This window comes from Salvia splendens, chromosome 6 (assembly GCF_004379255.2).
Source record: "Salvia splendens isolate huo1 chromosome 6, SspV2, whole genome shotgun sequence".
In the NCBI taxonomy this organism is placed as follows: domain Eukaryota; kingdom Viridiplantae; phylum Streptophyta; class Magnoliopsida; order Lamiales; family Lamiaceae; genus Salvia; species Salvia splendens.
In genome coordinates, this window is record NC_056037.1 from 24,301,333 (window position 1) to 24,328,150 (window position 26,818).

General features: G+C 39.4%; 1 protein-coding gene across 1 annotated transcript; it reads left to right on the forward strand.

Moving 5' to 3' along the window:
• Window positions 1-22,150: 22,150 nt before the first annotated feature.
• On the forward strand, window positions 22,151-22,690 carry LOC121809003 (dirigent protein 1-like). Its single transcript, XM_042209552.1, has one exon. It carries the CDS (start codon window positions 22,151-22,153, stop codon window positions 22,688-22,690), a length of 540 nt encoding a protein of 179 aa, XP_042065486.1.
• The last annotated feature ends 4,128 nt before the right edge of the window (window positions 22,691-26,818 follow it).

Consider the following 26,818-nt stretch of genomic DNA (forward strand, 5'->3'; position numbering starts at 1 on the left):
CACGAAATCAGGATGGCGTTGGCATGCCGTGGTAGACTCTCGTATGCCGAGTCATTATCTCGTGCATTGGACGTGGAGGAAGCGATGCCACGGGAAAGGATGGTTACGCCCACTACTCCAACACCGCCGGCCTCACAGAAGAATTTCCGAGATAAGAGGAAATGGGACGGGAACCGCGCACCCTTCGACAACAAGAGGTTCCAGGGTACCCCAAACTCTTCCCAGGGAAAAGGAAAGCAAGCTGCTCCATTCCGAAGTGGAGATTTTCGTCAGAGAGCACCTCCTTGTGCTAAATGTCAGAAGAACCACATGGGAGAGTGCAGAGTCGGGACCAATGTGTGCTATAAGTGTGGTGGAGTCGGACACTTTGCCAAAGAGTGCCCGAGCAACAACAATACTGGAGGTGGGGAACGCCGAATGGACCTCGAAGGAATCCTACACCACCTCCGCAGCAGCAGCGTCGCCAGCCTTACCCGACTCAAGCTAGGGCCTATGCCTTGGGACGCAAGCAAGCGAAAGCCCCACAGGGAAAGCCAAAACGAGATAATCTGGCAGGTATGGAAACATTACTTGACATGCCTGTTGCTGTTCTGTTTGATACGGGTGCGTCGCACTCTTTTATATCGCACTCCTGCGTAAATGCTTTAAGACTGCCTGTTGATGAACTTGAACATAAGATGAATGTGAACTCACCGGTAGGAAGCCTTGTAGAAATTTCACAATCTTGCTCGAACATAGAACTCATGGTGGGAGAACTTAGTTTAGTGGCGCACAACTTGCACATTATGCCGATGGATAATGTGGACATTATTCTGGGGATGGACTGGCTAGCTGAAAACTATGCCACTATCTGATGCCAAGAGAGGCAAATCTCGTTACAAACCCCGGGGAAGGAGCCCTCTACCTTCCACGGAATTTCAATGAATCAACGGACTTGTGTGACATCGGCACTTCAAGCAACCACGATGATTAGAAAGGGGCGTCCTGCCTATCTTGTGTATCTACAAGGACATGACAAGAAAGAGAGGAAAGTTGAAGATGTGGCAATGGTACGTGAGTTTCCCGACGTATTTCCCGATGCGTTGTCAGGACCTCCGCCTGACCGACAGTTGGAGTTTACTATCGATCTGGAACCAGGAGCCGCACCAGTATCGAAAGCACCATATAGGATGGCACCGAAGGAGTTGGAAGAACTCAAAATCCAGCTACAGGAACTACTGGACTTGGGTTTTATCCGACCAAGTGTATCGCCGTGGGTGGCACCTGTGCTGTTTGTGAAGAAGAAAAACGGGACACTGAGAATGTGTATAGACTACCGGGAGTTGAACAAGTTGACTCTCAAGAACAAGTATCCTCTGCCGAGAATAGACGACCTGTTCGATCAACTCAGGGGAGCAGGAGTATTTTCGAAGATGGATTTAAGGTCGGGATATCGTCAGTTGAGGGTACGAAGGGAGGACATACCCAAGACGGCTTTCGGAACGAGGTATGGGCATTATGTGTTTGTAGTTATGCCGTTTGGACTGACAAATGCACCGGCGGTATTTATGGACTTAATGAATCAAGTATTCCATCCATACTTGGACAAGTTCGTCCTGGTATTCATAGATGATGTGCTAGTTTACTCGAAGGATGAAAAGGAACATGAGGAGCATCCAAGGATCACGCTGGAAACACTCAGAACGGAGAAGTTGTACGCCAAGTTCAGTAAGTGTGAATTCTGGCTAAATGAAGTAAACTTTCTGGGGCATGTTGTGACAGCCGAAGGAATTCGAGTTGACCCCGCAAAGGTGGAGGCCGTACAACAGCGGAAGGCACCAAAGACCCCAAACGAGATTCGGAGTTTCCTTGGACTGGCAGGATACTACCGAAGATTTATTAAAGGATTTTCCAAAGTTGCAAGGCCAATGACTCAACAATTGAAGAAGGGGACCAAGGTCAATTGGACACCGGAGTGTGTGGCTAGCTTCCAGTTGTTGAAAGAGAAATTGACCACCGCACCTGTTCTAGCCGTGCCAGAACCGAGAATAGACTATGTGGTTTACACTGATGCATTGAAGATTGGACTGGGGTGTGTTCTGATACAGAATGGTAAGGTGATTGCCTACGATTCGCGGCAGTTGAGACCACACGAGTTGAATTACCCTACCCATGACTTAGAACTAGCGGCTGTTGTGCACGCATTGAATATTTGGAGGCACCATCTCTATGGAGTTCGGTGTGAGATTTTTACCGACCACAAGAGTCTGAAATACTTCTTTGAGCATAAAGATTTGAACATGAGGCAACGCAGATGGCTCGAGCTAGTCAAGGATTATGATTGTGGTATTAACTATCATCCGGGTAAAGCAAACGTGGTGGCGGATGCTTTGAGCCGGAAAGCTCAACCGCAGTTGGCTACTTTTCTCCCCAGGAAGCGGAGTTGATTCGCAATTTTAGCAAGATGCAATTGGAGGTAGTAAGAGTTCCGGAGACCGTGAAGGGAAAGATTGCCACCTTGGTAATTGCATCCGATCTGCGGACAAGGATAATAGAAGGGCAGCGAAATGATGAAATTTTGGAGAAAATTCGACTGAAGGTGAGGAAGGGTGAACAAGAGAAGTTTCGAGAGGAGGCTGATAATGCTCTCACCTATGAGGGGAGACTATGTGTGCCAAGCGACGAAGGACTTCGAAATGAAATTCTGACCGAGGCACACGAGACTCCATACACAGCTCATCCTGGAAGTACGAAGATGTACCAGGACTTGAAGGGATCATTCTGGTGGGATGGAATGAAGAGGGACATAGCTTTGTTTGTGGACAGATGTTTGGCATGTCAACAAGTAAAAGCTTTACATCAACGACCCTATGGGAAGTTGCAACCGTTGGAGATTCCGGAGTGGAAATGAGAACATATCGCCATGGATTTTGTGACAGGTTTACCAAAGACCCGGCAAGGGAATACGGCCGTTTGGGTAATCATAGACCGCCTCACCAAGAGTGCGCATTTTATACCTATCCCTATAACTCATGGATCCGACAAGCTAGCTCGGATTTATGTGAAAGAAATCATTCGGCTACATGGAGTGCCAGTAACAATCACGTCAGACCGGGATACAAGGTTTACTTCAAGGTTTTGGATAAGTCTGCAACGGGAGCTTGGTACACGACTGAATTTTAGTACTGCCTTCCATCCACAAACCGATGGACAGTCCAAGAGAACGATTTAAACTCTTGAGGACATGCTGAGAGCCGTGGTGCTCGACAGAGGAGAAAATTGGGAAGTAGTACTACCATTGATCGAGTTCGCCTATAACAATAGTTTCCAGGCGACAATAAATATGGCCCCGTATGAAGCATTGTATGGGAGGAAATGTAGATCACCACTTTACTGGGATGAGGTTGGTGAAAGAAGAATACTCGGGCCAGATTCGGCCGAAGAAATGATAGAGATCGTGCGACAAATTCGACAAAGGATAAAGGAAGCTCAAAACCGACAGAAGTCGTATGCTGATGTCCGGCGTACCGATTTACAATTCAATATGGGAGATAAGGTGTTCTTGAAAGTATCTCTGTCAAAGGGAATAACGAGGTTCGGTGTAAAGGGGAAGTTGAAGCCACGATACGTAGGGCCTTATGAAATCCTTGAGAAGGTGGGACCCGTAGCGTATAGGTTGGCACTACCACCAAGTTTTGGGACTATGCACAATGTTTTCCATGTGTCACAATTACGAAAGTACGTGTTCGATCCCAAGCACGTGGTTCATCAAGAGGAAATGATTTTGAATCCTGACTTGAGTTACGAGGAGAAGCCCGAAGTTATTCTGGACAGGAAAGTGCAAGAGTTGAGGAACAAATCGATCGCGTCCGTGAAAGTACTTTGGAAACACCATGGCCACGAGGAGGCTACTTGGGAACTCGAGGATAAAATGAAAGAGAAATACCCGAAGCTTTTCGTTAGAAATGAGTAAATTTCGGGACGAAATTTCTATTAAGGTGGGTAGAATGTAACACCCGTACCTTAAGTTTGAAATTTATTTTATGTAACGGAATAATTGATAAAATTATTTCGAAATGCTATGCTTCTCGATAAATGTGATAAGGGAAAAATTGTGGTTCATGTGTGTGGTGTGAAAAGGAATGTGTTTATGTTTTTTTTAATTGTGAACGATGGGGGGCCGTTTAAGGTCTCGATGAAAGGTCAATGATGAAATTGCTATTCTTTAGCAAGACGAATGAATTAAGTGGAAAGGAATGTATGTTTTACGGATAACGACGCGCGTAATTTGAGGAACGGTTGAATGAATATTATATTTGGAACAACACCAAATATATATTATGTACAACTTCTCGTACTTTAATTTTTGGTTATGAAGAACGAGATAACAAAATTTAATAAATGCCCGTGAATTTTATTTAACGAAGGAAAATGCAAAAAATATAAAAATGTAGGAAATTATTTTGGACTTTCCAAAATAAAATTGAAGTCCAATTAAATATAAGATAATTTGAATTCTAATCACTCTTTAAATCCATCAAGTGATAGTTTTTAACTTGGGCTTGTAATTTATTTGTTGATTTTAGCCCAATTGAAATTAAATCATGGAAGACCAAGTATGGATTTAAATTATCTAAGCCCAAATTAATTCTTCCCCCCCCCACGTCCGACGGTTCCTTCTCCCCCCATGATGTTCGACGGTTTTCTCCTCTTCAAGGAGGAGACTCCTCTTTGTTCCACCTCTCCACTTCCCCCATCAATATCGACACCCTCCTTAAAACCCTCTAACCCACTCACCGCTTTCACTTAGCAAAAAAAAAAGAGAGAGAAGAGAGAAGGAGAAGCGCCGAGAGAGAGTGCCGAAAGAGAAGGAGGAAGCTTGAGCCACCACTTTGTGTTTTCTTCTACCATTTTCAACCATCTTGGAGGTATAATTCTTTTCCACCCTCAAAGCATGAGTTTAATGTAACCTTGCATGATTCATGTAGTCTTAATCTTCTTCCGTAGTCAATTAAGTAGAAACCGACGTAGAACCAACCGAACGATCGCCGTACGTAGCCGAAGCTTAGAAAGAACTTAACTTTATAATAATAATGCGTGTTGCGGGTTGAATCGGGGTCGTTCGGGGTGGTTTCGGAGAAGGGGAAGCCATCGCCGGTGATGGGCAGCGGCGGACAGCCGTGCTCGGCGTTCCTCGGTGCGGACAGCGTCTCCCGACGCGACGGCAGTAGCTCCCTTCCCCGTGGCAGCAGTGGCGGCATCGTGGTGAAGTGGCAGCGGCCTCGCGGCAGCTGCAGCGTCACGGCGGCTTCCGGCGACTTCAGCAGCGACGGCTGCGACGGCAAGCGACCTCAGCCGCGACGGCGGCGACTCCAGCAGCGACGGCGGGCGACTCCAGTGGCGGTGTCGACGCTTCATGGCGGAGCGGCTGCTGCGTTGTGTCGAGAGAGAGAGACGAGTAGAGAGAAGTTTGAGAAGGGGATAGAGGGAGAGAGATGTTGACCGAGAGTTGTGGGAATTGAAAGTCAAAATTGGGCTTTGGTGGTAATTTGAGAATTTGGGCCCCTGGCCTTGTGTAAAAAAATGAATGATTTAATTTTAATCCTAAAGAATGATTTAATTTAATCGTGGGAAATCTTAATTTATTCTTGATTAATGTCAAGGATGAATAATTTATCTCAAGTCCGAAATAATTAATTCGAAGGAAAGAAATTGGTGAAAGTGAGTTAAGCGCTTAATCAAAATCTTGGGATTAAATCCTATATCATGGAGGAAAATTATGAGGAGTCAGCGAAGGAGTTATAAGCGTAAACGGCCGACCGGCGCCGCACGCGACGCCTTGGGTGGCCGCCGAATAATCGATAATGCACGAAAACTGAGAAAAAAGAAATAAAAGACATTAATTAGAGTGCATGCATTCTAAATGTTTTCGTTATTGAGATTGATGTGTACTTTAATTGTTTTTCGAAAAGGTGGTTCGCACGCTCGTTAAAGTCAGATCGAGAAGTTATAAAAGGAAATTTCTAAGCTATTGAGGTGGGCTTTATTCTTTAACGTTTATTTTGAATCAATATGTTTACGGTGTTATAAGGATGTTTCTATAAGTATGTCATGCCGTGTTTATGTTTTGAAACTGCCTATCTGATTGTCTACTGGAATAAAACTCTACTAGACTTTGATGGTTAACGAATTCGGGTCTAACTAGGGTCTTTGCCCTACTTAGACTAGTGCACTGATGGGGATCGTGAGCCGTCCCCTATGTCGGCTGGTCCAGTGATCGAGATTGTGGCCACAGTCTCGTTTCGCATGATGGTTCAGATATGGTATATGATGGAGGATGATGTTAGTCCGCGCGGACACTGTTTTATGGAAATGAATTTTTGTGCTTCTCGGTTCTTTTTAAAGTAAAACCCGGGATTCACACGATGATGACTTGACATATCTTAACGATGAATGTTTTCGGGTGTGAGTTCACTGGGTGCATCAAGTACTCAGCCCCTGCATACGTTCTCCCTATGTGCAGGTTGGGCGAGGTCGGGAGGCGGAGGATGTTGAGTGATGATTCAAGAACTGGTCCGATTACTATTATGTCATCATACGTTGTAGTAGCTAAACTCTCAAATTGCTTCCGCTATTTAATGTCCTAAGAAACTCTGTTATCTTCTTTATTGTCGAACTCTGTTATCTTTCATTTTGTAAACTTCGGGATTGAAACGTTAGTTAACTTAAATGGTATTTCGCCTTTGACTGTTAAGTTGTATTGCCTTGAATTGATTGTTTCCCCTTCTTCCCCGCTCCTTAATTCCCCCACTGGTCACGATTCCCCGTGCTTCCTATCCTTAGGAAGTGCGGTCGTGACAATTCTTTTCATAACTTAAAACATACCTCACTTTCTTGTGGTTGAGCGTGATGCTTCAGATGTTGAGCCTTCGTGACACATTTAGTCTAGGGGTACTAATCTAGACTTAATCTGAAAGAAGTCTCTCGGACCAGAGCGAAGGAACGAAGCTCTGATATCACTTTGTCACGACCGCCCTCACTAAGGATAGTAAAGACGAGGAAATCGTGACTAGGGAAGGGACTAATGAGCAGGGAAGAAGAAGGGGAAAGCAAGGAAAGACAACATCTTAAACAAAGCTTCAAAAGAAAAGTTTTAATCGATTAAACAATTAAGCAGCGGGTTAATATCTCAAGGTAATTAATGTCATAACGTAGTGTGGGGAAAAATGAAAGACTTTATCAAGAACGATTTGAAAACAAGCCAGCGGAAAAATAAGTATCAAAGGAGAGTCATAGGATGACGCTCATGTATGAAGACACGACGCATCCGGGAATTCCTAAAGCTCACTCAACATCCACCGCAACATCCCGCTCAACCTGCAAAATTTTAAAAAGAAATGCAGGGCTGAGTACTTGTTGTACTCAATGGGCTCATGCCGAAAACATTTTATAGCAGTTATGTCATCCATATCAGTGAACTCGAGTTTTACATGTAGCTAAGAAAATATCACTAGAACACAAAAACATTTTCATAGTCTGGCCAGAAAAAAACAATCTCCCCACTTTCTCATCAATCAATCAATCATTCACTTCCTCTTACCATAGTGCAACGAAAGTGTGGCTACACTATTCGCCCACGAGACCGGCCGACTTGCAAGGACGGCTCCCGATCCGACTTGGGTACACAGCCTGATAGGGTTTGCGGCCCTACTCAGACCCGAATTCGTTTATCATAGCCCTATAGCCTAATGGAGCGAACTCACAAACTAGGCATCAAGCACAATCTCAACATAGCTCTATAGCCTAACGGAGCAAGCTCAAACGAACTAGGCATCAAGCACAATCTCAACATAGCCCTATAGCCTAACGGAGCAAGCTCAAACGAACTAGGCATCTGGCAACAATCTCAACATCAAAGCAATCATGGCATGACATTACACTTTAAACCACCCTTATTCCAGCATAATCATACTTTTGAAAGTGTAAAAGAGTTTAGTTAAAGAAAGCCACCTCGATTGCTTACAAAACACTGTTCACAACTTTATTGAAACACTTGCTCTTCGTACCGGCGTATGCACAACAACCTTTGTCAACACCATAAAATATAGCACAATCATCCTTCCATCACAACATTTATCATGCATGCCCTAACATTCCTTTCATCGTCTCTTTAATTTACCCCAACCCAAACGTTCACAACCATAACGAAACAACACCCTAGCATACATCAACGTATAACACATAACCATGTCATAAGATACATTCCTAAATCATACATGCATCATATAATTCACTCAAACTTGGCAACAAGTGATATTTCCACATAACAACAAATCTGGCAGAACTGCGCGGTTGGTTTGAAAAATTCACCAAAAATCCATCTGATGTCCAATGAGGCTAAAATTTTCTCACAACTCAGAAGACACTTACTATTTCATCTAGTTCAAAATTTCACATCAAAAGGAGGCCATTTGGTCGGTCAAATAGAAAACGGAACTTTCTGGGCGAGAATACAAGTTTCTGGCAGAATTGCGCAGTCAACTTCAAAAATTTATTTAAACTTCATCTTTCGTCAAAAGGGGCTGAAATTCACACACAACACAGAAAACACCTTGAAGTTTACTCAGTTAAAATATCGTGTCAAAATTCGATCGTTTGGTCAGTCAAACACACGTCGGAATCCACTTTCCGAACACCACAGTTTTCAGGCTTCACAATTTCGAAATTAGGGTTTCTTCCACATTCATCCAAATACAAATTTTTCATACTTACAAACACACAATCATGCTTCAAAAGGTACTCTCAATCAAGTTCTCATATAATCACACATCATTCACAAATGATTCATTCAAACTTCACTCATATTCATTCAAAATCGCATATTCACAATTGTTCTCATACAAACACAAATTCCCACCGATTAATTATGCGATCTAAGATTTCTACACTCACTATATGCATGAAGGAATCAAGAACAAGGTTTCAATGAAGAAGATGAGGAAAAATTTCAATTATACCTTCTTGGATTGAAAACCAAACGGTAAAAGCAAAGATTGATGCGATTCGTCGGGAACTATTGAAAATCAAACTCCAATGGGTGCAAGAACAAGGATTGGAAGGAATTTTGGAGAGGATGAAGAGAGGGAGGTAGAAAACGTGTGGGGGGGAGAGGGAGGAGGAAGGCGTGTAGAATGAAGTAGGGTTAGGGTTTCTCCCCTTTTATATTCAAGGATTAATCCCACACTTAAATAAAATAATTAAATTATGGAGGAATAAAATAGATGTTAATGAATAAGCTCCACAATTAAAAGAAATAGGCAAAAATAGGCGTGTACTTAGGGAGTAAGCAAAGGAATATTTAAATCCACAATTAAAATAGGAATAGGATTTAAATTTGGTAATTTCTTGTAGGAAAAGACTCCCACAAAATAGGTAACAAATAAATTAATCCCACAAGGTAATTGAAAGGTATAAGGGACGGAAATTTAAGGGTCTTAAAGATGTAAGGAATCAAAGTAACAATTAAATCTACAAAGTAATTTATTCTCCCAATTATAAGAGAAATTCAAAAATTCCAAGGAATGGGGCAAAGGTCAAAAATCATGGAGAATAAATTAGGAATATTTTAGTTTTGGATTTAATTTGGATAAATATTCCAAAACAATTAATTAAATCCAAGAAAGAAGATATTACTTCTAATAAATAGAAAGGCCAAAAAGAATTCGAATAAAGTGGCTGGCACAAATATGCATGATCCTATTTAATTAAATCCCCCCATTGGAAAACATATCATATTATTCCACATAACTCTCAACCATTAATTTCACATCGTTAACACAACCACATAGAAATCAATTTCCAAAAAAGCATTTCAAAATCAACATCCACATTAATAAATAGAAAATAAGTCACAAATTTTCGGGGTGTTACAGATATCGATTCTTTTCAGGACTGGAAGAGTAGTACTTTCTGCCTTGCTTGTAGCCATTGCACCCTTGTGCTCGTTGGCTGGTAGCTTTCTTCGCTCTTCATAGTCATCCATCCTTCGGTTTCCGCCGCCCTCTTTGCAGATAACTGGATCAAGTGACTCAGAGTTTTCTTCCAACTTGATCCGTTCAGAAGTCGGCAAACCGTTCTGGGAATGATTCTCAACTGGAGATCCTAAAATAAATTTTCCTCTAGCAGTTCTTCTTGTCTTCCATTTTCTCCAAGGGGTGCATCACCATCATTGTTACCCGTTTCTTCCTATGATTCTTGTAGATTTCTTGTACTTTTCTCTTGTCATTGGGGCATAGCCCAAGGTCAGGAGGCTTTCTCCTCTTTGGGGGTTTAGGCCACGGCCTCAGTTGCTTACAGTAGATTAGCTTTGCAGTTCCTTTTTCAGCTTTTTCATCTTTTAGGCTCGGTCCTTCTTCGCAGCACCCATCTGTTTGGTATATCACTGGAGCTGGTTTCTCTACCGATACATTTTATTTTTCCTCTCCAGACACTAACCTCTCCATTTTTCCTTCGAGTTCATGTGCTGTTCTTGCCTGGAGGTAGAATAAGTTGGCACCGAATTCCGCACAACTCTCAATGACTTCTTCTTCCTTCCCCTGAGGTCTATCATTCACCCCTCTGGAATCTACTGTGGTGTCTCGTCCTCAAGAGGTGTGGTGGTTGGCTCTCCTTCAGCTTGAGACTCCTCCCCTGCTGGTTCTGCTTCAACAGTTCTTACCTCTTCTTGCCTTACCAGTGGCATCTCCGACTCGTGTTCACTGCTCTATGTTTCCCTCTCTTCAGGTTTGCGTAGACCTTCTTCATCTTCCCTCTGCTCATCCTCCTTAAACCTTGCTATGTCCTCTTGTATGCCCTTCGTGATATCAGCTAGTAGAGAGACCTGCTTGATCATTTCATCAATGCTGGATTTCTGCTCATCATACGTGTACTGCATTTCCAACGTCAGTTCGTCATTCGATTTTAAGCAACGCCTCATGCTCTGCTGGGATACGATCAATCCCTCGATCCTTTCCTCTGTAGAATTTATATGCAAATCCCTATCCAAGGGCGGCTCATAGTCTTGTTGAGAATGAGAGTGATATAGATTTTTATGAGATGGACTTGGTTTTGGTGAGACTGGGGATCCTGTAGCACCCCGAAAAATTTGCGACTTTTGTTTTTATTAATGTGGATGTTGAATGAGAATTTTCTTTTATGGAAATTGATTTTCTATATGATTGAGTTAATTATGTGGAATTAGTTGTTGTAAGTTATGTGGAATAATAAGAATTATGTTCCAATGTGTGAATTAAATTAAATGGGATCATGCATATTTTTCTAGCCATTTTATTTGATATTTTTTCGGCCCTCCTAATTATTTGAAATAGTATTTTCTTTCTTGGATTTAATTAATTATTTTGGGATAATTATCCAAATTAAATCCAAACCAAATTATCCCTATGTTATTCTACATAATTTACGACCCCTTGCCCATTTCTTGGTTTTTTTCGAAATCTCCTATTAATTAGGAGTATAAATTATTTTGTAGATTTAATTAGTACCTTACTTATTTCCTTGAATTAAAATTCCAATTAAATCTTTCCATATCCTATTTTAATTAGGATTTAACTCTTTCCTTCTTTAAGACCTCATAAATTTTCGCCCCTTATGCCTTTCAATTACCTTGTGGGATTAATTTAATTGTTACCTATTTTATGGGAGCCCCTTTTCCACAAGAAATTACCAAATTTAAATCATATTCCTATTTAATTTGGGGATTTAAATATTTCCTTTCACTACTCCCTATTATACACCCCCCCCCTCCTACTTGGAGAATTCTTGAATTATTTTGTTACCTTATTTATGGGATGTTCAATATCTTTTTACCCATTTTTGTGAGTATATTTCTCTCCAAGTAATACCATAATTTTTGAAAAATTCACGCCTATTTCTTTTAATTGGGGAGCTTATTTCATTGATCTCTATTTTATTCTTCCACAATTTTAATTATTTAATTAAGTGTGGGAATAATTATTGAATATAAATTAAGAAAACCCTAACCCTAATCTTTACTCCACACGCCTCCCTCTCTTCCTCTCCTCTCCCACATGTTTTTCCCCTCTCCTCCCCTCTGTCTCAAGAGCTCCAAATCAATCCTTCATTGTTGCTTCGATTTGGAGTTGGAAACTCAAGATCCGTTGAGGAATCGCACCAATTTTCTTTTCTACCGATTGTTTTCAAGAGAAAGGTATAATTTTTTATCCACCTTTCCCCTCCTTATCATTGAATCCATGATTCTTGAACCCCTCATGCATATAGTGAGTGGAGAATCGTAAATCTAAGAATTTATTGGTTGGGAAGAATGGTTGCACATGAATGGTTGTGTGTGTGTGCGTGTATGTACGTGTGTGTGAGTGTGTGGATGAATCGTTGTGAATGTTATGTGCGAATAGGAAAGCATGGTTGTAATCTCGTTTTTGAAACATGAATATGTGTTGGAAGCATGAATATGTATGTGTGAATGTATGATAGACAAACTAGGGTTTGTGAATGTTGAGCATGAAAACTGTTGTGTTCGGACAGTAGGTTCCGACGAGTTTTTGACCAAACAAACGATCTTATTTCAACATGAATTTTTCACTGGATGAAGTTTCAAATGTCTTCTATGTTGTGTCAAAATTTCAGCTTCAATTGATGACGGACGAATTTATAACGAATTTTTCAATTAAACTGCGCAGTCCTGCCAGAAATTGTGTTTTGTGCAGTGAGTTTCGTTTTTGTTTTTGACCGATCAAAAGATATGATTTTGGTGTGGAATTTTAACTGGACAAACCTTTATGTGTCTACTGTGTGATGACCAAATTTTAGTTTCATATGAGATCGGATGGAATTTTAATGATTTTTATAAAAATATTGTGTTGTTCTGTCAGATTCTGGTTTTGTTAAAATAAGCTTTGTTGACAAGCTTTGAATGCATTACATGATACATGTGTGAATAAGGAACGTATCCTATGATGTGGTTATGTGTTGCACGTTGATGTATGCTAGAGTGTTCGTTTCGTTTATGTTGGTAAACGTTTGGGATGGGCAATATAAGAAAGCGGTGAAAGGAACGATAAGGCATGCATGATGAATGTGTTGATGGAAAAACTGATTGTGTTATGGTGCTGACAAGGGTTGTTGTGCGTACGTGGGTACAAAGAGCAAGGGTTGCATTAAAGTTGTGAATTGTAATGTATAAGCAAGCGAGGTGGGCTTTCTTTTACTAAACTCTTTTATGCTTTCAAAAGTATGACACGGTGTTATAAGGGTGGTTTAAAGTGTTATGTCATGCCATGATTGTTTTGAAGTTGAGATTGTTGCCTGATGCCTAGTTAGTTTGAGCTTGCTCCGTTAGGCTATAGGGCTATGTTAAACGAATTGGGTCTGAGTAGGGCCGCAAACCCTATCAGGCTGTGTACACTGGTGGGATCGTGAGCCATCCTTGCTAGTCGGTCGGTCTCGTGGGCAAGTAGTGTGGCCACACTTTCGTTGAACTATGGTACGAGGATGTGAATGATTGATTGTTGAGAAAGTGGGGAGATTGTTTTGTCTGGCCAGACTATGAAACTATTTTTATGATACTCGATGATATTTCTCTTCGAAATGTAAAACTCGAGTTCACTATGGTATGGATGACATAACCTTTATCAAATGTTTTCGGCATGAGCTCATTGAGCATATTAAGTACTCAGCCTTGCATATGTTTTCCCTATGTGCAGGTTGAGCGATGACGTTTCGGCGGATGTTGAGTCGAGCCTTAAGATTTCCCGGATGCGTCGTGTCTTCATACATGGGCGTCATCCTATGATTTTCTCTAGATACTTGATTTCCGCTGCCTTGTTTGAATTTGCTTTCTTTCTAAAAGTCTTCCGTTTTTTTTCCATACTATGTTATGACATTAATTACCTTGAGACATTAATCCGCTGCTTAACCATGCAATACATTAAAATATTTTCTCTTGAAGTTTAGTCGAGCTTTGTGTTAAATGTTGTCTTTTATTGTTCCCCCTTTTCTTCCCCGCTTCTTAGTCCCTTCCCTAGTCGCGATTTCCCCGTCTTTACTATCCTTAGTAAAGGCGGCCGTGACAGAGTGGTATCATTGCCAGTCCTCACCTTGCCATGTTGGGAGATGATCTTCAGCATTGGAGAGCCATGGGTTGATCTTGGAAGGTGGATAATAACTGCAAGGTGGGGTTGATCTTGGAAGGTGGATAATAACTGCAACAGTTGGTTTGGTGCACTGGCTGACTAGATTCATAGTCTTGAAAGTCGGAGTAAGATCGATGATCTAGATATCCCATTTGCCATGTGGATACTTGAGTGGCATTTGGATGCGGTTCTGACTGGTATGGGAAAGGTGGGTACTCTTCCGTCCAGCTCCACCAAGGTGGGGCTCTGCTGCTCTCCCGTTCTCCATAGTGGGGGTATTCATGCTGGTACACATCTGCCTGCCCCCAGGATTCCAACTCATGTTTAAACTCCAAATCTCACCTGTGTTCTGGCGTTGACTCACTTGATCAACTTGAGGGTGGGTTTTGATTGAAGAGGCTTGCGGGTGACTTGTCTCGATTACTGATTGGAACATCTTTTCAAGCTTGTCAACCCGGCTGCTCAGCTGTCTGTCGGCATCTTCTGTGGGAGTATTAATGACATTCCCTCGGGGTAGAGTGACTGACATATCATCGTACCCCTTTTTTCACTAAGAAGCTTTTCCATGACGATCTTGGCCTTACTCACCCGGAGTTGGGAAAAACTTCCCCAACTTGATGAGTCTTTGTTTTTCACATCCATCCCATCGTTGAACCTTGAATAAATCTCCACCTCCAACATGTTCTGGTGGGGGCATGCATTCAAAAGAGAGGGGGATGACTCTTAGCTTGTACTCAAGCTCTCATCATAGCCCTAGGTAGCTTCCTTGATTTACCTTCGGAACGGATTTGTCTTTGCTGCTGGAAAGAATTGGTTTAGAAACTCCCCTTTGAAATCTGACAATGTCTTGATGGGGTTGGGTGACAATCCTCTAAACCATGTATCTGCTTCGCCCTTCAAAGAGAGGGGGATGACCCTTAGGTTGAAATCCTCCTCACTCGACCCATTTGGCCTTTTCTGCACTCTGCAGATTTTGCTGAACTCACGCAAGAACTTGATCCGACTTTCAGTTCTAGCACCCAAGAACACAGGCAATACGACCAAAAAATCTGGTTTGACATATATTGCTTCTTGCCCTGAGGTGTTGGAGATAGCATGGGTTGGTTTGTTCTCAATGTGGGCATAGAGTAAACCTATCTCCGGATCATCTTCCTGATCGCCAATCGTGGTAGCTTCTACCTCGTTTGGGTCAGCCATTGATTCAGACGGGCTCTCGGAGGTGATGTCCTTACTTTCTTCACTGTTGGCATATGAGTCAGTCGGCTGGACGGGAGGTGGTTTGGATTGGACGCTGTCTTGCTCCACTTATTTCTCTCCTCGCCTTCTGAACTCGGTGCCTTATCACTAGGAAAACAAAAAACAACGAAAGGTTTATTTACAAGATTTACACTAATCCTTTTAAATAGAATCTGATATGCTCGGCCCATCTAAGTGCTGCGTCTCCCCTGACGCCCCCTTGGTCCACACCAGCGGATTAGCTTCCTCTGGACAAATCGGCAATTGTTCATAGTGGACAGGAGTGGTTGTTTGCACTTTGGGGTGACCTGGCCATCTCTGCTCCAACAGAAAACCAAAAAGGAAGAAAAGTAAATTATCAACAATATTTACACCAAAGTGTCTTGCAACAAATGTATAAAGAACGCCATCCTCCCCGGCAACAACGCCATTTAAAAGGACGATAGCTCTTCGACTATTCTCGGTTCAATATTATTTATGTCGTTATCTATCCTTTGTAGAAATTTGGATATGGCCTCCCCCAATTAGCTTTTTACCAATTAACTTTGGCCACAGTCAGGGATCTATGGAAGAATTTGGATATGGCCTCCCTCAATTAGCTTTTTACTAATTAAATTGAACCCACAATTTAATATAAGCTTATATTGGAATATTACGAGCCGCCACTACAGAAGTAATATTGCACTGCCCATCCAAATCCGAAATTACAAGTATTCCGGGTTTCCATTTGTTTGCCATTTATTTCCCGTGCTTAAGATAGAGACATCCATTAATTAAATAATGTTTGCTATGGACTTAATTAATTAATATACTATTAACTTCAAGAGTGGACTTAACAACAAACACTTATTCATTATTCATAGAGTAATCAAACTCCAACTAGCTAGGTTCCGAATAATAAAACCTTGTTTCGAGCTCCTCTTGTGGATGTTATCAAACGAGACTCACCTCGCACACGATTCAACATAATAGCAATCCTAGCACCGCTAGTTATTAATCACCACTACCCAATATACCAGGATCGTTGGGTTACGAAAAACCCGCACCTATTGGTAAGTCAAAGTAGTGCATAATCAATATTGTATGCTCAATTGCTAACGTACATTGATTAAGAAATTAGTTATCAAGATCTCGTCTTTCAAAAGATAGCATAAAGACTCGTTTGCTGTTAGATCCAATTCAGTGCTATATCACACCAATGTCATCTTATTTCAGTAAGACTTAGAAATATGCTGACTGACATTGCAACCTTTCACGATAGGTACTCTAGGCCTTTTCGGTTGTGAAATTCTTATTTTTCTTTGTTCAGAACTGACCGTGTTACCTTAAAGTGGACAATGCCCACAACTGGTCTACTAAAACAAAGACTTAGACTTTGATATATTGCTTATACATTTAAATATGCAATAAACATCCATTAAATGTAAAACATAACAACATTATGACAAAAATAATCTGTTTCATCCTTTGAAAAATAACATATAGAGTTTTACAGTATTCAATCACTCGAAATGTGATTTGTAGTATACAAACCCGAACACTTCGCACAAAGAAAACAAAACTCTAAAACTAACGCATGACTCCAGATTAAAACAACAAGAAGAATACTACTCACATAGATAAACTGACCTACTCATAATCATTCAGCAATTTTAAATCAATGATCTGATCTTCGACTACGAAAGCTAAATCAGACATAATCACACCATTAATCAACGTATACTTGAGTAGATCTACACTACCATATTGTCAATAACTAGATCTAAACATCCTAGCATGTTCTCTTCAAGATTTCTTCGCAACCAAGCAGAATTCATGAGCTAATAACTAGAAACTAAATTGACAGATGCATCATAAAAAGGAAATCAAAGATGATTCTGAGAATTCCTGCATGGAATGGAACAGTACGAGGGAAACGAAAATGATTCATTGGATTTAATTCGCAAGAACACCAGAGTTAATAACAACAAGAGAACATAAAACAAGCGTAACAAACTTAAAAACAACAGATTGCATCTTCGTCCCTTCTCGGAACGAAATTACAGAATCAGAATGAAAGTGTGAAACCAACACCCAACCCCACTAAAACTAAAACTAAACTAAGAACCAAGTATGTGTGGAAGAAATCAGGAATTTGGAGTGTAGGGAGCCCCCATTTCAACCCTGGGAGATAGCTGAGTTTGTTGAGTGCTAAGAGCTGGAAGCTGCCTCTTTCTTCCTTCTCTATTTCCATTTATAGGAAGGCGTGAGGTCTTGATCCATAGGGAAATTGTCTTTTGTAAAGTCTATCTTGCCCTTGCTTTAGGGGATATTTCTTGTGTTTCGCTCTATCTCCCAATCGGGTGCTCCTGTTGCTGCCAATTGCTCTGTCTTGATCCATTTATGCAGCAAACAACTCATCTTCCTTGATCCGCTTGTCCGCCCAACTGATTAGTTCGTTCTACGAATATGGCAGACCCTTGCATGTTAGAATACAGAATTGGCCGTAGTTTTAACACATAACACATGCATGAAACGAGCATTATCAAGTTTATTGGCACTTTCTGTAGCATTTTTTATAAATATCGCTATTATTTCTGTGTCTGGAACTGTTTGCTTAGTAGATAATTTATCAATTGTAAACGATGACCGTTGCAGCGACTTAACATTGAATTCTGCATCTTTCCTCCTTAAGGTTAATTTTTAATTCAATTTTTTCTAGAATATCTTGGGGAAATCAAGCTCCATGGGTTATTCCATTACATTGTTGGCCTCGGGTTAAAGTTCCACTATTACAAGAACTTATGCGGGACAGTACATCATGCAGGTTCCATATAAAAACATACTCCCTCGGTCTCACTCATGATGGCCACATTCTTGAGTGACATAAGATTTTAGGAAGTGCTGTTAGGTGGAATAAAGTAGAGAGGAAAAAAATAGTTGAATAATTTAATGAGGAGAGATGGGGTTATTTCTAGAATTGAAAAGTGATCATCTTCATTAGGACAAACAAAAAAGGAAAATTATTTCTAAAATTGGAAAGTGGTCATCTTCATTGGGACAAACAAAAAAGGAAAGTGACCATCTTGAATGGGACGGAGGGAGTATTAGATAATTAAATAGTAGTACTCCCTCCATCCCATAATAGATGACATACTTGGGGAATGACACGAGATTTTAGGAGGTGTTGTTTTGTGTGTTAGGTGGAAAAAGAAAATAGTATATTTATATTAGTGTGAGAGGGAACTTTTTCCAAAACAGGAAATGTGACACCTTTTATGAGACAAACTACAAAGGAAAGTGTGACATCTATTATGGGACGGATGGAGTACTATTTAAGTAGTATTCACTAAAATTGAATTAATTTTTATAGGGTTTCTTGGAACTTAATATGAAAAAATGGATAAGAAATTTGATGACAAGGTGCATTGCCATAGCCCCTAGTCTAGTAATATCTATAATTGGAGGATCTTCTGGGACTGGTCGACTCATCGTTATTGCATCGGTTTACATACATAAATTGTCTAAATTAACAAACAGTCTGACTCATCGTTATTGCATCTGTTTACATAGATAAATTGTCTAAATTAACAAATCATATGAAATATTTAGGACTTATGGATTTTAATTTTATTACAGATGATACTATCTTTCGAGCTCCCTTTCGCTCTAATTCTACTTCTTTAGTTCAGCACTAGAGCCAACAAAATGGGACCTCACAAGAACTCAATATAATAACTCTATTTTCCTAATCCTAATTTATCTATTAACTTTAACAATAAAACACACACAAAAGAGCACACATAAAAATATAAAAGGCATTATACAATTGCTCTAATATTTTCTAATTTCATTCCACGTTACTAAAACTACTAATTTCACCAAAAGATCAAAAATTAACACTTCAACCATATTAAATTTGCTATGGTGCATCTTCGGTCAAGTAGGAAAACCTGTAAAACATTTGGAAATCAAACTCATTAGTTCAAAGCTTTTACAACTAATCAATTGACAATTAAATAATTTCAAAAATACTATTGAAAATGCCCAAAAATATAATAGGTTTTTTTTTTTAAAAAAAAGAAAAATATACGGGGTATTACACGACGTTGACAACGTGGACCTCGTTACGTTTAGGGTGGTCCAAAAAGACTAGGCAGGGCTCGGACCGAGCTCAACGACCAACCCTAAAGAACAGCCCAAAGGTCAGCCAAAGACCAATTGCCAAGATCAAAGTCCACGACACACAAGTCACCGGACACAAGTCATGGTGCGCGGCTCTCGGCCTCGGCCTTGGCGAGCTGGGGCGGCGGCGCGCGTGTGTCCACGATAATTATTACATGTAATAATTCATCTTATTAAATACCTCTTTAATAAGGTTATCATCTCTAATGTGGAATAATTGACTCTTAGTTTTTTTATAATTAAATTAATTGAATATTAACATAAAACCGTTCTTTGTACATCATACATTCGGGCATACTTGAGAAACATGTAAGCATGACAAGCTACAAGGTAAACATGAAGTACAAAGGCAAGCCCATAAATAGTAAACCACCAACTCACCGGTGCTACCGGTGAGGCACTGTGTTGAGCCACACACCTCAACCTAGGGTGGGCGGGCCTTGATAAAATCCTCGGGGAAAAAACCCAATTGGATCAAACCCCCCAAGGGAATCAAAGAGTACTATGATGAGTGAATCAAAAAGTAAAAAAGATCCACCACATCCACATCATCGTGGGAAGCCATCATCATTATCAACAATATGGGAGATGAAGAACAACCTGGTCGTGGGAGTAATGTGAGAAGATGTTGAAGGTGGCATCGTTGACATTTAGTTAATTTTTTTTCTTTTTTTAAAATAAACTGAAAGGAGGAATTAACAACTAATGTCAAGAGGGCTCTGGACATTGGCATTTAGTTAATTAATCACTTGGTTGTTTTCATAGCTCTTTTTTAGCTTTATTGTGACTAACTTTAATTCATTATTTCTCACTCATCGAATTTGAGAAAATGAATATAATATTGCATTTAATTTTACAAAATAAAATATCTCATCATATTTATTATTGGTCAAAATTCTTTGGCCAAGCATGATTCCAACAATACACACTCTAATAGGTAATGTGTGAAGTCGGTAGTGAACTGAGTTTGTTTGGAACTCTCTGGATTGCTCCAGCGGTCTGTCACGTAGGTGTGGATGTGAAATTAATGGTCTACCGAGTTTTTGCAAACTCACAACATTTTTCCATTTGACAAATTGCCAACACTTAATGCTCAAGGTTCCAACTCCAAATTTTGTACTCCAACCGTCCTAAAAATATATACTAGTTTTACCATTTTGACTATCCTTCAAAATTAAACCAAATCTAAATATAGAAGTTTTCAACACATTATAATTTTACACATCATTTATACTAAGGATCTGACACTCCACTAACACTTCTATTATCTTTTCTCCCCTCTCTCTTACAGTTTCTTATTTCTCTCTTTTTTTACTAATTGCACATTAAAACATGTATCATTAACAACTTTGTCTATTTGTATCCTTAGCCAATTTTAAGCTCTTTTTAATATGAAAATTTAATAGAATGATCAAACAATCCATTGGTAATGAGAAAATTAAAAAAACATACTAAATGCATTCAATGTTGAACTAATTCAAGCCAAACCAAACCAATCCAATAAAACACATTTAAAATTCTTGAGGATAAACTAAATATTAAAATTTAAGTTATTTAAATTAGGGAGTGAACATGGTAATTAACTAGATAACAAACTTTAACTAATTTATTTACAGTTATTTAAAACCAATGGTGAATTAATTCAAGCCAAACCAAATCAATAAAACACATTTAAATTTCGTGCGGATCAATTAAATATTAAAATTTCAGTTATTTAAATTAGGCAGTGAACATGGTAATTAAGTAGATTACAAGCTTTAACTACTTTATTTTCAGTTATTTAAATATAATTTCATTAAAAGTATTTATGTCGGTTTATTAAAATTGTGGGTATTCTATATTTTAGGTTTTGTGTACTAATTTTCAAAGTGGGTGTATACTGTACATTATTAGATAATACAAAGAATACTAAGAAGACAAACGTCATTATAGAATACCCATCACTACTTGCTCATTCATAATTAATTGAAATTTGTTTGATACCTTTATACTATTAAATCCCTCACCACGTGAAAAAACAAACGCACCAACATATCCCTAAATTAATCATATTAAGCCAAACCAATTACTCCTCCGTCCGCCATTAGTAGACAACCACTTTTCTCTATCGCACGTATTAAATATTAAACTCTCTTTATATCTCTCTTTAATATCTACACCTACTTTTTATTTCTCCAGTTAAAAACATTAATCATCAACTCCTAAAATCTCGCATCGACTAAAAAATGTGTAATCTTAGCCGAGATTACACATTTAATACCCGTATCAAACTCAAATGAGACTTTTAATGACGGACTAAGGGATACTATAAATTTATTCAAGCGGATTTGAAATGTTTTATGTATATGTCAAGTGATCAAAGTGGTTAATATATCACTATCCAATAAATCATTGATAGGTATCGAATGCATGCAATAACACATTACTGAACAATCATGGTGTCACATTTTTCAATGGTTATTAAAGCATCAATAACTCTATATAAACTCCTCCCTATATTTGATCACCAATCACACCAACACAATATTCCCTTTTGAAACAGTTTATTAACCATGGCAAAGGTAGCCCTTGTTCTAACAATCTCATGCTTACTTATTTCCACGATGTGTGTCTATGCTACACGGCAAGACACAAACATCCTCGGCTTTGGAAAACAAAAGCTTGTGAAACTCCATTTCTTCGTCCATGATCTTACGGTCAACCACCCGAACACCACTACGTACGACGTGGCGCAAGCATCGATCACAGCCAACTCCCCAACCGGTTTTGGCACAGTCCGCGTTGTCGATGATCTTATCACAGAAGATTCGGATGCCAGCTCCCGCCCCCTCGCCCGGATGCAAGGGATGGTCGCAAAATCTGGCCTAACGACGCTCGCTATCACGATGAACGTGAATATCATTTTCACTGAGGGACAATTTGCGGGCAGCACGCTCACCATTCTTGGTCGCAACGAGATGTCCAATGCCACCAGGGAGCTGGTGGTTGCTGGTGGCACGGGCGTATTTCGATTTGCTAGTGGATATGCAATCCAAAGCACACACTCTTTTGGGTTCGAAGTTGTGGTGTTGGAATATTATGTCCTCACCACCTATAGCCCTAAGATAATCAACATTGATCATGTTGAGCTCGCTCAAATGTAACAAATGTTTAGTGTATGTGCAGTGATGCAGCCCTATGTCGCACACCGTGTCTTTGTTATCTTTTGTTGCATTTTTCTGGTAACATTGTTACGATGTTATTTGAGGTTACCGCTGAAATAAAGTGATCATCCTTCGTGTGTCACTTTCTTAAGTGTGAACATTATAAAGGTCATGTTTAAATAATTAATGTTATTTTCTTGTAATTTTAATTTCACGTGTATTGATTCCCGTTACATTTGTCTGTAGTGTGGCGAACTTAGTGGATAGCATTATTTCTTATGGAATAGACTTGTAGGAAATTATTTTTTCTTTAGAATATAGTACTATAAATTAAGCTTCAACTCTTTAATATTATTGATGCACATTAAAACAGTCAAATAATAATATTAATCAAAATAAATATATAAAAAAAATTGTTCGTGGCTAAAGTGTTAGAGTTTTATATACTAGAAATCATCTCTCGAGTGATTAATACCGTAAAAACTCTTATTTTTATTATCCTAGAAATAAAACATATTTTTTGTCATAATGATGTTATGTTTTATATTTGATGGTTTTTTATTTACATGTTTAATTGTATAAGAAACTTAATAGAGTCTATCTTTATTTTAGTAGACTGGTTATGGGCGTCATCCATTTTAAGATAACACGGTTAGTTCTAAATAATGAAAAAACAGAATTTCACAACCCAGATAGGCTTTGACTACCTATCACGAAAGGTTGCAATGTCAATCCCCATATTTCTAAGTCTTATTGAAATAAGATGACATTGATGTTGTATAGCATTGAACGGATCTAACAGCAGTATATGTCTTTATGCTGTCTACTTTGACAAAATTAACAATGAAAATATGCAGTACCCACATACTTGCCATATAATAATTGTAGCCTTCATCCTAATCTAAAGCCTATTAACCAATTACATAGCCAACGTTTAGTCTCAATTAAATATTCTGCCGTAAATAAATATTAGTAATTTTCCTCGTTATTCATCGGAGAGATGATGTATTCTCTTTGATTTTTTATTCAATGTTTTAGACATTAAAATTTAGGATGTCATATGATTTCTATCTTTTTTTTATATGTGAATAATAATTATAATGGTGATTTTTAAATAAAATTAATGATATATTTTCTAATGTTAAATATTGTGAATATCTTTCTACCATTATGATAAATTAATAGAATAATATTCATCAAAAAATTAGGCATGAGTTTGCATTCAAAAAATTGATGTGCAAATATGTGAATAATAATTATAATGGTGATTTTAAAATCAAATTAATGATATATTTTCTAATGTTAAATATTAAATATTAAACTCTCTTTATATCTCTCTTTATATATTAAATATTAAACTCTCTTTATATCTCTCTTTAATATCTACACCTACTTTTTATTTCTCCAGTTAAAAATTCTCACTCAAGTTCATCCAGTTAAAAATTCTCACTCAAATCATGTCATTTGGTCAGTCAAAACATTAATGCAACTCTCTGGTCGGAACATAAAATTTTGGCAGCACTGCGCAGTTCATTTGAAAAATTCACCAAAAATTCATCCGATGTCCAATGAGGCTGAAATTTTCACACAACTCAGAAGACACATCAAATTTCATCTGGTTCAAAATTTATATCAAAAGGATCCATTTGGTTGGTCAAATAGAAAACGAAACTTTCTGGGCGAGAAGACAAGTTTCTGGCAGAATTGCGCAATCGACTTCAAAAGTTCATTACAAATTCATCTTACATTAACGAGGGCTGAATTCACGCACAACACAGAAAACACCTTGAATTTTACTCAGTTAAAATTTTGTGTCAAAATTCGATCGTTTGGTTGGTCAAAAGCACGTTGGAATCCACTGTCCGACATCACAGATTTCAGGCTTAAGAATTTCGAAAAATAGGGTTTCTTCCTCAATCATCCAAACACCAATTTTTTTTCATGCATATAACACACAATCATGCTTAAAATTTTATCATAATCATGTTTACACATAAACTCACATCATTCACCAAAGATTCAAATCAAATAGGGGGGCCGAAAATTGGCTTAATTAGCCACAAGGAAATAATTCAACTCTTAACTTAATTTGGGGTGAGGGAATAAAATGTGGCAAGATTTAATTGGATTTAAAAATAACTAAGGAAATCAACAAGGTACCAATTAAATCAAAGGAACTAATTCATCCTCCTAATTAAAATAGAGAATATTCGAAACTCACAAAAACAATAGGTTAGAGTTCGAATTTCATGTAGTACAATTTAGGGATAATTTGATTTGGATTTAATTTGGATGAATATCCCAAAACAATTAATCAAATTCAAGAAAGAATAAAATTTCCAATAAATGGGAGGGGCCGACAATAGCCAGTTTACTTGGCTGGAACTAAATGCATGATTTTATTTAAATGGATCCCCCACATAAAAAAAATATGAAGCACTTCATTCCAAAACATCCATGACAATTTATTCCACATAATCAAACTCAATCCCGTAGCAACAATTTAATTCCATAAATGAAAATTCCAATTGACATATTAAAATAAAAGTTGCAAAAATTTGAGATGTTAAATTCTTCCCCTCTTAACAGAAATTTCGTCCCGAAATTTGACCATCTCACATAAACAACTCGGGGTACTTTTCTTTCATTCTATCTTCTAACTCCCACGTGGCTTCTTCGGGACCATGGTGTTTCCACAACACCTTCACGGATGCTATCGACTTGTTTCGCAACTCTTGCACCTTCCGATCTAGGATTGCCTCGGGCCTTTCCTCGTAGCTCATGTCGGGGGTTAGGATCGCTTCCTCTTGATGAATCACATGCTTGGGGTCGAACACGTACTTACTCAACTGCGACACATGGAACACGTTGTGCATGTTCCCAAAGCTGGGAGGTAACGCCAATCGATAAGCTACAGGACCTACTTCGTCGATGATCTCGTACGGTCCTACAAAACGCGGTTTCAGCTTGCCTTTCAATCCAAACCTCACAACTCCTCTCGTCGGGGATACTTTCAAGAACACTTTGTCACCAACGTCGAATTTGATTTCCGTTCGACGCACGTCAGCATACGACTTCTGCCTATCTTGAGCTTCCTTGATCCTTACGCGGATTTGATGCACAATTTCGGTCATCTCCTTTATGGCGTCGGGTCCTAACATCTTCTTCTCGCCAACTTCATCCCAATAAAGTGGGGATTGACACTTCCTGCCATACAAGGCTTCATACGGAGCCATATCGATCGTCGCTTGGTAGCTATTGTTGTAGGCGAATTCAACCAACGGTAGAACGGTTTCCCAACTTTCCCCTCGATCTAGGACAACGGCTCGCAGCATATCCTCAAGCGTTTGAATCGTCCTCTCTGACTGCCCGTTCGATTGCGGGTGATAAGCAGAGCTGAAATTCAGTTGTGTGCCCAATTCCCGTTGCATACTCATCCAAAACTTTGATGTGAACTTTGTATCACGGTCGGACACAATGGTCTTTGGCACCCCATGCAAACGCACAATCTCATTCACGTAGAGCTTTGCTAACTTGTCCGCGCCATAAGTAATTCGAATTGGTAAAAAGTGCACGCTTTTAGTTAGTCGATCGATGATCACCCAAATTGCAGTGTTGCCCTTCTGTGACTTTGACAAACTCGTCACGAAATCCATAGCTAGATGCTCCCACTTCCATTCGAGAATTTCAAGTGGTTGCAATTTCCCATATGGTCGTTGATGTAAGGCCTTCAATTGTTGGCATGCTAGACATCGCTCCACATACAACGCCACGTCTCCTTTCATTCCATTCCACCAAAAACGTTGCTTCAAATCTCGATACATCTTCGTGCTTCCGGGGTGAGCAGTGTAAGGCGTGTCTTGCGCTTCACTCAAAATCTCATCTTTTAGCGTCTCATCGCTCGGCACACACAATCGTCCATCGTACGTCAAAGCATTATCCGCCTCCTCACGGTAATGATCAAGCTTCTCGGCTCTCACCTTCGCACGTAACTCTTCCAACTTCTCATCACGTCGTTGGGCTTCTATGAGCTTGGTTCGCAAATCTGGCTCAATCACTAGTGTCGCTAATTCTCCTCCTGCTGTCTCGGGCGCTTTTACAATTTCCAAACTCATTCTGTCGAATTCG